The sequence below is a fragment of the Gorilla gorilla genome, chromosome 9, assembly GCF_029281585.2.
Source record: "Gorilla gorilla gorilla isolate KB3781 chromosome 9, NHGRI_mGorGor1-v2.1_pri, whole genome shotgun sequence".
In the NCBI taxonomy this organism is placed as follows: Eukaryota; Metazoa; Chordata; class Mammalia; order Primates; family Hominidae; genus Gorilla; species Gorilla gorilla.
Genome location: NC_073233.2, coordinates 86,105,040 through 86,118,500, shown reverse-complemented (window position 1 = coordinate 86,118,500; position 13,461 = coordinate 86,105,040). Strand labels below are relative to the sequence as shown.

General features: G+C 46.5%; 2 protein-coding genes across 6 annotated transcripts in view; one reads left to right on the top strand and one right to left on the bottom strand.

The window, feature by feature from the left end:
* The window catches only part of GAB2 (GRB2 associated binding protein 2), a 206,701-nt gene that overhangs the window by 182,101 nt on the left and 11,139 nt on the right, over positions 1-13,461 (top strand). For all 3 annotated transcript variants that reach the window (XM_031015906.3, XM_055356888.2, XM_019036854.4), the window contains 2 exons: positions 10,214-10,800; positions 12,061-12,155. In XM_031015906.3, coding sequence (XP_030871766.2) covers positions 10,214-10,800; positions 12,061-12,155 — 682 coding nt within the window. The remainder of the gene's footprint in view (positions 1-10,213; positions 10,801-12,060; positions 12,156-13,461) is intronic.
* Positions 3,772-13,461, bottom strand: part of USP35 (ubiquitin specific peptidase 35) — a 46,946-nt gene continuing 37,256 nt past the window's right edge. Inside the window, exons 12-13 of one of the 3 annotated variants that reach the window (XR_008670018.2) lie at positions 12,533-12,652; positions 11,079-12,215 (exon numbers count right to left, since the gene is read on the bottom strand). The gene's annotated coding sequence lies outside the window, so the exon portion shown is untranslated. Of the gene's footprint in view, positions 4,916-11,078; positions 12,653-13,461 lie in introns of those variants that run through there. The other 2 variants (XM_055356883.2, XM_055356885.2) reach the window with 2 other exon arrangements.

Genomic DNA, 13,461 nt, shown 5'->3' with positions numbered 1-13,461 from the left:
ATCTGGCGGAAGAAATTTCTAAGCAGCAAAGCATTCAACAGGTGACTTGGGTATCGTTAAAGGCATTCAATTTTATAAGGGAAAGCAGAGCATAAATGTTCGGAAAATTTGCCCCCTGATGATGTCATAGAAAAGAAACACCCAGCCGGGCGCAGTGGCTCAAGCCTGTAATCCGAGCACTTTGGGAGGCTGAGGTGGGCGGATCTCAAGGTCAGGAGATGGAGACCATCCTGGCTAACACGGTGAAACCCCATCTCTACTCAAAATACAAAAAATTAGCCCAGCATGGTGGCGGGCGCCTTTAGTCCCAGCTACCCGGGAGACTGAGGCAGGAGAATGGCGTGAACCCGGGAGGCGGAGCTTGCAGTGAGCCGAGATCGTGCCACTGCACTCCAGCCTGGGCGACAGAGTGAGACTCTGTCTCAAAAAGAAAAGAAAAACCCATTTTCTGGGGAGAAAATCAAACTGGCTGCAGAAATTTGCATAAGTAGCAAGGAGCCTAATGTTAATCTCCAAGACCATGGGGAAAATGTCTCCAGGCCATGTCAGAGACCTTCATGGCAGCACCTCCCGGAGGCCCGGGAGGAGAAGGCCTGTCGCTCAGTCTCCCGGGCTGGAATGCAGTGGCATGATCTCAGCTCATTGCAACCTCCGCCTCCTGGGTTCAAGCAATTCTCCTGCCTCAGCCTCCTGAGTAGCTGGGATTACAGGCGCGTGCCACCATGCTTGGCTAATTTTTGTATTTTTAGTAGAGGTGGGGTTTCACCATGTTGGCCAAGCAACCAAAGAAATTTTTAAAAGAACAACAATAAAGTCAGGATTTATATTACTTGATTTCAAGAATTCCTGTCAAACTATGGTAATCAAGATAATGTTGTATTGGTGAAAGGATAAAAACCTATAGATGACTAGAAGAATTAGCAAGTCCAGGAGAGAAATATATATAAATATATATATATGTATATAAATATTTTAAATGCATATATAAATAAAAATATTTTAAATATATAAATATATGTAATTATTAAAAGTATATAAATATATAGATGCCAATGGAGAAAGGAAAAACCTGTTCTGCAAATGATGCTGAAACAGCTTGACATTCATATAGGAATAATAAAAAAAGAACAGCAACCCTTCATATCACACCACTCACCCAAAAATTAAAATGTATCAGAGACATAAATGTAAAATCTAATACTACGAAACTTCTAGGCTGGGCGCAGTAGTTCACGCCTGTAATCCCAGCACTTTGGAAGACTAAGAAGGGCAGATTGCTTGAGCTCAGGAGTTGAAAACCAGCCTGGATAACATGGCAAAACCCAGTCTCTACAGAAAATACAAAAAGTAGCCAGGCATGGTCACATGTGCTTGCATTCCCAGCTACTCAACAGGCTGTGGTGGGAGGATCACTTGAGCCTGGGGGAGGTCAAGACTGCAGTGAGCCAACATCATTCCATTGCACTCCAGCCTGGGCGACAGAATAAGACCCTGTATTTAAATAAAAAGAAAAGAAAAGAAACTTCTAGAAGAAAACATCTCCATGATCTTGAGGTAAGCAAAGATTTTTATATAGGACAGAAAAAGCAAGAATCATAAAAGAGAAAAAACTGTAGTTTTTGGTGAAGTAGTCTTTATCAGAATTAAAACTAGTTCTTCAAGAGGCCTCTTTAAGAAAAGAAAATGGGTCTCCGTCTCCCTCTCCCTCTCCCTCTCCCCCTCCCCATGGTCTCCCTCTCCCTCTCCCCATGGTCTCCCTCTCCCTCTCCCCATGGTCTCCCTCTCCCTCTCCCCATGGTCTCCCTCTCCCTCTCTTTCCACGGTCTCCCTCTGATGCCGAGCCAAAGCTGAAGCCAAGCCTTCTCGGCTCACTGCAACCTCCCTGCCTGATTCTCCTGCCTCAGCCTGCCCAGTGCCTGCAATTGCAGGCGCGTGCCGCCACGCCTGACTGGTTTTCGTACTTTTTTGGTGGAGACGGGGTTTCGCTGTGTTGGCCGGGCTGGTCTCCAGCTCCTAACCGTGAGTGATCCGCCAGCCTTGGCCTCCCGATTTGCTGGGATTGCAGACAGAGTCTGGTTCACTCAGTGCTCAATGGTGCCCAGGCTGGAGTGCAGTGGCGTGATCTCGGCTTGCTACAACCTCCACCTCCCAGCTGCCTGCCTTGGCCTCCCAAAGTGCCGAGAGTGCAGCCTCTGCCCGGCCGCCACCCCATCTGGGAAGTGAGGAGCGTCTCCGCCTGGCCGCCCATCGGCTGGGACGTGAGGAGCCCCTCTGCCTGGCTGCCCAGTCTGGAAAGTGAGGAGCCTCTCTGCCCGGCCGCCATCCCATCTAGGAAGTGAGGAGCGTCTCTGCCCGGCCGCCCATCGTCTGAGATGTGGGGAGCGCCTCTGCCCCACCGCCCTGTCTGGGATGTGAGGAGCGCCTCTGCCCAGCTGCCCCGTCTGAGAAGTGAGGAGACCCTCTGCCTGGCAACCGCCCCATCTGAGAAGTGAGGAGCCCCTCCGCCCGGCAGCTGCCCCATCTGAGAAGTGAGGAGCCCCTCTGCCCGGCAACCACCCCATCTGGGAAGTGAGGAGCGTCTTTGCCCGGCAGCCACCCCGTCCCGGAGGGAGGTGGGGGTCAGCCCCCGCCAGGCCAGCCGCCCCGTCCGGGAGGGAGGTGGGGGGGTCAGCCCCCCCGCCCGGCCAGCCGCCCCGTCCGGGAGGGAGGTGAGGGGCGCCTCTGCCCGGCTGCCCCTACTGGGAAGTGAGGAGCCCCTCTGCCCGGCCGCCACCCCATCTGGGAGGTGTACCCAACAGCTCATTGAGAACGGGCCATGATGACAATGGCGGTTTTGTGGAATAGAAAGGGGGGTAAGGTGGGGAAAAGATTGGGAAATCGGATGGTTGCCGTGTCTGTGTAGAAAGAAGTAGACATGGGAAACTTTTCATTTTGTTCTGTACTAAGACAAATTCTTCTGCCTTGGGATCCTGTTGATCTGTGACCTTACCCCCAACCCCGTGCTCTCTGAAACATGTGCTGTGTCCACTCAGGGTTAAATGGATTAAGGGCGGTGCAAGATGTGCTTTGTTGAACAGATGCTTGAAGGCAGCATGCTCGTTAAGAGTTATCACCACTCCCTAATCTCAAGTACCCAGGGACACAAACACTGCAGAAGGCCGCAGGGTCCTCTGCCTAGGAAAACCAGAGACCTTTGTTCACTTATCTGCTGACCTTCCCTCCACTATTGTCCTATGACCCTGCCAAATCCCCCTCTGTGAGAAACACCCAAGAATGATCAATTTTAAAAAATAAATAAATAAATATGCACATAATAAAAGGCCAAAAAAAAATAAATAAAATAAATAAATAAATAAAAAAGAAAAGAAAATGGGCTGGGCCTGGTGGCCCACGCCTGTAATCTCAGCACTTTGGGAGGCAGCAGGCAGATAACTTGAGGCCAGGAGTTCAAGACCAGCCTGGCCAATATGGTGAAGTCCCATGCTAAACCTCTGCTAAAAATACAAAAATTAGACAGGTGTGGATGTGCTCATCTATAGTGCCAGCTACTGGAGAGGCTGAGGCCGGAGAATCACTTGAACCCAGGAGGTGGAGGTTGCAGTGAGCCAAGATGGCACCACTGCACTCTAGCTTGGGCGACAGAGTGAGCAAGACTCCATCTCAAAAAAAAAAGACAAATCACAAAATGCGAGAAAATATTCAACACGCATATCTAACAAAGGATTTGTTTGTGGTCCATATAAAGAACTTCTACAACTCAAGAAGAAGAGAGCAATCCAATTTTTTTTTAATGGGCAAAAAATTTGAATAGATTCTTCAACAAAAAAAGATATAGGAATGTCCAGTAACCACATGAATAGATTATCAGTGATCTGGGAAATGCAAATTAAAATCTCAGTGAGATTCTGCTTTACCTCTGCTGGAAGGGCTAAAATAAAAATGGCTAACAGGCCAGACGCAGTGGCTCATGCCTGTAATCCCAGCACTTTGGGAGACCAAGGCATGCGGATTGCTTCAGCTCACAAGTTTGAGACCAGCCCGGGCAACATGGCGACACCCCATCTCTACCAAAAACAATTAGCCAGGCCTTGGTGGTACATGCCTGTAGCCCCAGCTACTCAGAAGACTGAGGTGGGAGGATGGCTTGATCCCAGGAGGCGGAGGTTGCAGTGAGCTGAGATCACGTCACTGCATTCCAGCCTGGGCAATAGAGCCAGACCTTGTCACCAAAAAAAAAAACTTAACAGTGCCAAGTATTGGTAAGTATATGAATAGACTTTAATCCTGTGTTTCCTCTAACATTCACATTATATACTAGGTGCTCTGGAAGAAAGAAATGATGCTTTAAAGTTTACAAAGCACTTTTACATTAGGTACCTCATATGATCTCCAAAGTAATCCTATAAGATTATTTTTGAGTAGGGGGTATAAAGTGAATCAGCCCGTTCATCCTGCCTAGCATAGACTAGACAGAACTATGTCTGATTGGATTACTGAGGCTACTAATACCAGCCTTCTATCTATCTCTTCTTTCATTTATGTGGGAACCTGATTGTAAAGATACAGTAAATTAAGCACCTTAGAAATAAAACTGTGAGTTATGTATTTATCATCACTTTTACTGCAATAATAGCCACTAGTCTTCCTTCAAGTACTAGATAATATGTATTCTTGCTAAAATAACTTCAGTTCTCAAAATGCAGGTCTTCCACTGAGCTAAAATAAGTAACTATTCAGAATAATATCTATTGCCAATGGAAAGAGTTTTGAACTGGCAGAGTCAAGACAAATAGACTTTTTTTTCTCTTTGAAGACAAGTTGGTTTCACTGGACTTATTTCTGTCCTCCAGCCTTTGGGGCCTCATTCCAGATTCTAGCCAGTGTCTGTCTTCTTATTTCAAGAAGGCTGTTAAACCTGTAACAGATGATACATTGATGTGAGTCACATGCCCTGAAAAGCCATAATTCTGGTGAGTGTTACTGGGAGTGAAATTTCATTGGTGAGATTCCAGAATCACTGACCCTGCAGCAGTAGTCTATAGAAAGATGGTGGGTAAATGGTAAAATTAGAAATGTCAATGGAGAGCTTACCCATCATTAATCTTTTCCAAGTCTTCCCTGACTCATTCACCAGAGGCTTTGATTGACCAAAGGCAAAATATACAACTTTTAGTTTCACGTATACAGCTTTGCTCTGTAACCTGAGTCCTGCCAAAATTGGCTCAGAACTGCAGCCAGAAGGGTTTGAGATACAAAGATTGCCTCATCTCATAAAGATTTGTGACACAGAGTTTTCTACTTTCACAGGAAGGATCCATTTGGAATGGGTCAAATGCAAGAGGATAGTTCAAATGACCTCTTAAACATGGCCAGTGACAGTTACAGAACTCTAAATGGTGGTTAATCTACTTACAAGCATTTTATATTAAGTCACCCTTAAATGGGAACATACTCATTGAAAATCAAAGTGAGTCCTTCATCATTAGGGTTCTTGGAGTCCAGTGGGATAGAAAAAAGCAAAATCATCATACAGTATGGTATATAAAATTATATGAAAATGTGCGGAAGAACAAGTACAAAATGAAGTGGCTAGAAAAACTAGAAAACCATTTTTAAAAGCCAAGGGAAGGCCGGGCGCAGTGGCTCACGCCTGTAATCCCAGCACTTTGGGAGGCTGAGGCGGGCGGACCACGAGGTCAGGAGTTCGAGACCAGCATGGCCGATATGATGAAACCCCGTCTCTACTAAAAATACAAAAATTAGCCAGGTGCAGTGGTACGCTACTGTAATCACAGCTACTCAGGGGGCTGAGGCAGGAGAATCGCTTTGAACCCAGGAGGCGGAGGTTGCAGTGAGCCAAGATTGCATCACTGCACTCCAGCCTGGGAGACAGAATGAGACTCCGTCAAACACACACACACACGCGCACGCACGCACGCACGCATGCGCGCCAAGGGAGAGACTGTATGGTGGCAATAGCCTCTATAGCCTCTGGAAGAGCCATTGGCCAGGAATGGAAAGGGAAGGCACTTGGCACTGCTGGCTTGAGGGAATATCTTCTCTCAAACTTCTTTTTGATTCTGGGGAGCTCCCATACGTGCTTGTGTTTGAGTATCTTCCTGCCCCAACTCTGCCATTTACTGTTTTCCTCATCTGATAATGTGAAAGTAGGAGGTGTGTCTCAGAACTATTAGGAGGATTTAAAATGAGATCACATGTGATATGTATGGCATAGTATCTTGCCTATTTTATAAGGCTTCTGTAAGCCCAGCCCTGGAAGAGAAGCCTCTCTCCAAATCCACCACTTCCAGGTGGATTATCCATCCCACAAAAGCAACTCAGGTCATCACAGTGACACAGGCCTCAGTTAAGGTTTACATGAAAATACTAAAGGCCACAAGACTGCTGAGTATTTGGAATTCCCCATCTGGATTATTGCCCAAAGGGACCACATTGTAGCATGGTTTGCGCAGTGGGGGCACCCAGAGACCTAGCTGCTAGAACAAATTCCCTGCCCTCTGAGTATGTAACTTTGGGCAAGAGTCCCTTGTTCAACTCCTCTTACTTGGTTACTGAGGTGATAATCAGTCTCCCTCAACATGTGTCACTATTATCTATCATATGCCTGGCACTATGCCAGGGTACAGGATATGGCCCTCTGCCTTCTAGGAGCACATGGTCTGGTAGAAGTGGAGAGACACAGACCTGAATAACTGACATAAGGCAGAATAAGGTGAGTGTTGCGATGGAAGCACAGAGTGCTGTGGTAGCACAGAGGAAGGAATGATTACCATAAAAAGGAGAATTAGGGACCTGTAATACCTTTGTAGAGTGAAAAGGCTTCTTGTGGACTTTGTGTAAGGTGTTGATGTATCAAGGAAGCATTCCACAGGGAGGTGAGTAATGCAAGACCAGGGCTGAAGTTTAGACTACACAGGACTTGTTTAGGGATGAGTGAGTAGTTATGTGAGCGAGACGGGAGGATGCCGGGGTAGAGGGAAGTTGGAACGTAAGCTAGTGGGTTCTACAGAGGAAGGGCTTTGATCTGCTGATCAGAAGGTTTGGGCCAAGCCCAGGAAAAGGGATAGCAGCAACATACGTTTGTTTATTCATTTGCTTACTTACAACAAACGTTTATTCATTATTTACAATGCAACAAGCATTAACCTAGGTGCTAAGGAGAGAAAAATGAGTAAGACACAGTTTCTTTCCTCAAGGAAATCACAGTCTGTTGGCAGAGATAAGTAGTAATGGTGCCTAATATAGGTAACACTTGCTACCTGCTCCAAGAACAAAGTTAAGCAAGTGATTAAGTTAAGCAATGCTTAGAGGTAGAGGATGTAAGAATGGCCTTAAAAAATGTGTCTTCTGAGATGAGTTTGAAGGATAAATGGAGTAGGAACTTGCCAGATTGAGGTAAGAAGCCTTCCAGACACAGCCCAACAATGCAGCAAAGCCCAATGCTTGACTAACTGGGGCACACAGGGAACACTGCAAAGTTTGGTTTGGATCCTAGAGTGGAAAAGGGAAATAAAGAGAAAAGATTGGTGAGATGAGTTGGGATAAACCTAGGAGTTTGGGCTTAATCCTGAAGCACTGAGGCGGTGTTGAAAATGTTTACACTGGGAAGTTAGGAAAGTAAATATTAGTAGGATGGAAGGATCAGAGAGGCCCTGGGCAGAAATCATAATGTGGGTGACTCCCAGGTTTCTGGCTTGAGTAACTGGTGCCATTCCCAAAATAAGAGAGGCAGGAGGAGAAGAGTTCCAGAGGAAAATGATGAGTTCATTCTTGAGTATGTTGAAGGTTATTGCAGGGTACCTGTGATGCTCTTGCAACCCCATCCCCACCTTGAAATCCTTCAGAGGCTCCCCGTTCCCTTTAGTCCTGGCCTGGCCTCCAGTGTCTTCTCTCAGCCTTGCCTTCTAATGTGCTTGCTGCAGCCTGAGCAGCTTCGAGTTTCTAGAACTTGCCAGGTTGTGTTCTACATCTTTGAGCCTTCAACTAGAACACCATTTCCCTTCTCCTGCCTTCTGCCTGGCCAGTTGTGGCTCATCCTTCCAGACTCACTCAAGATATAACATCTCTGAAGGAGGCTTCCCTGACATTGTGTACCACCACCCCCAGCAAGGGCTAATACCAACTGTCAACAGCTACATACTCACCCCTACTTGACTGTAATGATTTGCATCCATGTCATCTCCTGTACTACTGTGACATTCCCAGACCACCCCTCATTGGGCAGGTGGCATCTCTGTATCCCTTTTGCCTGGCCCAGATGGAAATTAGGACATCAGTAAATGTAAAATGAACAAATCCAGATGGGAGCATCCAACAGAGAGTTGGAAATTCCAAAAAAAGCAAAATGAAAGGCACCAAAAAAATGCATACAACATTAACACCTTATGTCTACCATTCACTCCCCCCGCCACCCCCGTCCTCTTCCCTAAGCACTACATTATCTAAAGCCTAGATGTTCAATCATCCAAGCCCATGGCTGTTGGCTTGATTATGTGTCTGGAATGGAACAGAAAGGGAGGAGGAGTGCAGAGGCCCAAGGAGGAGCATCAGTGAAGGTTTGGAGACTGACCTGGAATTCCTAGCCATCATGGGTACAGTTTACATGAGAGGAAGCCTGGCTTACACACCTGTTTCCTCTTTCTAAGCTCTGGCCCCTATTTTCTAACACCATCTGGTGGCCACATCTGTAAATAACAAACTCCTCAGGAGCTGAGAGAGCTTCTATAAGGCAAAAGGTCCAGGGATTGGCCTCAGAGGGCTATGTATTACAGCCCCAACAAGTTTATATGTATATGAGATTTGCCTTTTCTGATGAGACACTCCAAGAGCTTTTGACCAGAATCTTAAGAACTCCTATAGCCTCCAAAAGGTTTAGAATCCCTGCTACAAAGGATTGATTCTTTTTTTCCCCAAGTGAAATCCTATGAAGAATCATACACATGCTAAAGAAGCAGACCTAAATCCCTGCTTGCTCAGAACCTCACTCTCCAATTTCCCAAAGCATCTACAGAGAACCTGGAATCTAGTTTGAAAACCACTCTTGTGAAACGAAGGTCTTGTAGAGCATCGGGGCCAGATGGGCCCTTAGAAATCATTGTGACGTACTAGGTCCCACCTGAGAGAGGAGGTTTGGTGATACACACAGCACGTATCAGTAGCAGTACTGGAACCTAACACAAGTCTCCCCTCTTGTTTCTCTTCTCTTTTTACTGCTTGCCTTATTGCCCAAAACCTAAATTTAAAAATGTACTAATCAAAACTTTTTCTATATATGGTTCCCAAACAGGAAACCATTCTTCCTATAGATTTCTAGGTCTCTGGAAAGAGATCTTTCCCCTCAAAATGCCTCTTAACCAACCATAAATCATGGTAGAAAATAAATCTAGAGCTTACGTTTGAATAGTTTGTTGTTTGTGTTGGGGCGTGTGTTTTTTTGAAACAGGGTCTCATTCTGTTTACTAGACTGGAATGCAGTGGTGCGATCATAGCTCACTCTAACTTTGAACTTCTGGGTTCAAGCGATCCTCCTCCCTTAGCCCCACCAGGAGCTAGGACTACAGGTGTGCAGCACCCTGCCCAGCTAGTTCTTCTTCTTTTTTTTTTTTTTTTTTTGGTGGCAATGGAGTCTTATTGTGTTCCCAGGCTGGTCTTGAACTCCTGGCCTCAAGTGAACCTCCCACCTCAGCCTCCCAAAGTGCAGGGATTACAGGCATGAGCCACTGCACACTGCACCTGACCCAAATAATTCTTTTCAACTTACAACATCAATACCCATGGGCTAGTTTCACAGTGGCAGAATAGACTCAGAAAGGTAAAATGACTTGTTTGCTGTTTCCTGTCATCAACTTAAAGGTTCTTTCCACTGTCTCACAACATTTGTGTTCGAATGTGCATATTCTGCGGTACTTAAAACAGTGAACAAATAGGCAGTCCATCTGGCTTATTGATACTTGTTCAGGGAGTGGGGGTTATAACCCCTGCTATTAACTGCCATTTGGAGATGGGGGACAGATGAAGTCTAACATTGTTTAAACATTCATATACTAGAGTCTGAACAACCTTCAAAATATGCTTTTAGTCACCATTTTACAGATGCCTAAACCAAAGTATAGAAAGAGAAAGTGCTTTGCCTCAAGGTCACACAGCTAGTAATTGTCTCACCCTCCTGCCCTTTCCCTTCTTTCTCTTTTAGGAGTGCCAGCTTCTCTCAGGGCACCAGAGCCTCTTTTCTCATGAGGAGTGACACAGCTGTACAAAAACTTGCCCAGGGCAATGGACACTGTGTCAACGGGGTCAGTGGTCAAGTCCATGGCTTCTATAGCCTTCCCAAGCCGAGCCGGCACAATACAGAATTCAGAGACAGTACCTACGACCTCCCCCGCAGCCTGGCCTCCCATGGCCACACCAAGGGCAGCCTCACAGGCTCCGAGACAGATAATGAGGATGTGTACACCTTCAAGACGCCCAGCAACACCCTGTGCAGGGAGTTTGGGGACCTCCTGGTAGACAATATGGATGTTCCGGCCACCCCACTCTCAGCCTACCAGATCCCTAGGACATTCACTCTGGACAAAAACCACAATGCCATGACAGTGGCCACTCCTGGGGACTCAGCCATAGCTCCCCCACCCCGCCCCCCCAAGCCAAGTCAGGCAGAAACACCTCGATGGGGCAGTCCTCAGCAGAGACCGCCAATCAGTGAAAATAGCAGATCTGTCGCTGCCACCATCCCCAGACGCAACACCCTCCCTGCAATGGACAACAGCCGACTTCACCGAGGTCAGTATAAGTCCTAGCTGAGACTCAGAGGGAGGAGGAGGTAACACAGGGGTTCTCAATAGTTTGATGGTCCTTGGTCATCCATGGCCGAGGGGAACTTACGAACCACCTAGGTCACTGATACTCAAAAACATAGGTGTCTTCTACCTAGATCCCTTACCAGTTGGTCCTCCAGCACTGGAGGCTGTTAGTAGTAGTTGTATAACAGCTAGCCCCGGAGAAGTTAATGTTCTTCTAATGGAGAATAGGACATTCTTGATTAACCACAGTATAACATATTATGGGTTTAGAAGTCCAAATCATTGTATTTTATTCATTTGTAAATCAAATCAAAGATTTAAAAAATAAATTCAGAAGATCAGTCCAAACTGGAGTGAAACCTGTGTGGACTAACAGACTGTTAAAGCAAAACGAGGTCTTAATATTTTCTAAATCATACTTGAATCTCTTTGGTTGAAGTCAAAACTTTTATTTGAAATACCTAAATTCTATTGTTACTTGTTTTCCACTGAGAGTATTCCAACTCTGCATGTAACCTCCTCTGTATGATGAAAAAATAGAACAATATTAATTCCTTTCATTTTGCATCTTGCTTTATGGTTTGCAAAGCCTTTTCTTGTCCATCCTGTTGTTTAAGCCAGGCAGAGAGGTTGGTGGGACAAAACCTCCTTGTCTCCATCTCACATGAGGCCAGTGACAGTTAAGAGACTTAAATAGAGTTGCAGAGTCATTGTCCCAGAGATGAGACTCAGACCCTAGAGTCCCAGCTCCTAGTTTAGACCTCTTTGCCGTCTTTCAGTCCATCGACAATTTGAGCAGTCATACTGTGCTTTGGAACTGAGATGATAAAGACATACATAAAACATGTTCCTGCCCTTCAGAGCTTACATCTCATTGGGAAAATAAAACCAACACATATAAATCAGGACAAGTATTGTTACTGTGGTGTTCAGAGAAGTGATGGCTGGGGTGAGCAGGACAGGTGAGTGATATAGGAGTCAAAGGAGAGGTGCATAGATGAGGGTAGAGTAGTCAAGGACAGCCTCTCTGCAGATGCTAACATTGGAGCTACATCTAGAAGCCCAGGAGGAATTTTTGAACTGAGGAGTGATGTGTTCGAAGAAATTCCTTATCATTTGGGGTTGAGAGTAGTATCTTCTGGAGTATCAGTAAGACCTTGAACCACACTGGTGAGGGTATGGGGAAGTGTCAACACATGAATCAACCATGAGTACTTATGAATCCTCCTTCCTCTGTCAGCTTCTTCCTGTGAGACCTACGAGTACCCACAGCGTGGTGGAGAGAGTGCAGGCCGGTCTGCTGAATCCATGAGTGATGGAGTCAGCTCTTTCCTGGTGAGTGTGGGTTAACCAGGGGTCTTCAGGCCGGCCTGGTTAGGTAGAAGGTCACACCTTCTGGAATTAAAAGCACAACCCCAAAAGAGTGATGGCGTCTCCATCTTAGGACCCTGCCCAAGTTCTTGTCTCAGTTGAGAACCCTGCGTTGAGTCTTTGGACAAGTAAGATACAAGTATTCTAGTCTGGAAGAAATGTATGTGCTAAGGTAGACTGGATTACAAGGTTCACCAACCTTGTAGGTAAGCAGAGGATCTAGAATGCAATAGACCCAGGCTGCACGGTGGGGGAACTTCTAAGACAGCAACCTTACCCACGTGGCCTCACATGCAGGAGGGAGGCTGCAGTGTGAGACTCCAGGCAAGGGTGGTACTCACAGTCAGGCTAAGTGGCAGAATTATGGCTTGAGTGCAGGATCCCAGGCTGCCCTCTGGAAGATGCTAACCGCAGTTCTCCAAGGTGTCAGGCAAGAAGACCAGGGCCTGGCTTCAGGCCCACTGAAAAGACAGTGAAATCAGGTAACCAAGGCAGAAGCAGCTTAGTTGTATGTCACGGCACATAGAACAAGAGTTAGAGGAAGGCTATAACCGGGATTGCTGTATCACACAACTCTGTAGAAGCTCTGACTGCAGCTTGGTGGTCCCCTAGGTGCCTGGAGTGAGCCCCAGGTACTTAGAAACCTGGACTGGGGAAACAACTGGCCCCAGACCTCACCTTCCAGAGCCAGGACTCCTAATATGCTCCTTGTTCTGATCCAGGGCCTGAGATGCTGACCTGCCAGTGGTGAGTCTGGACTTGAGGTGGAGGGCAGGTCCTGAACCAAACCTACAGTCTGTGGGCTATGCTACCCACAGTGTTGGTCAGGTGTCCAGAAAGCCAAGTGGACCCAGTCACCAAGAATATTTTATACTCTAGATTTATCAAAAATTATTAGTGGATGCCAAAGGATCGTGAAGGCTTGAAGGGGCCCACAGACCTCATATATTCTTGTCTCCCACTCTGCTTCCTGTTTTTTATTTTTTATTTTTTGAAACAGAGTCTTGCTCTGTCACTCAGGCTGGAGTGCAGTGGCGTGATCTTGGCTCACTACAGCCTTGGCCTCCCAGCTTCAAGCGATTCTCGTGCCTCAGCCTCCTGAGTAGCTGGGACTACAAGCATATGCCACCACGCCCAGCTAATACTTTGTATTTTTAGTAGAGAGGAGGTTTAGCCATGTTGGCCAAGCTGGTCTCGAACTCCTCACCTCAAGTGATCCACCTGCCTCAGCCTCCCACTACTCTGCTTTCTTATTTGGTCTCCCCAAGGT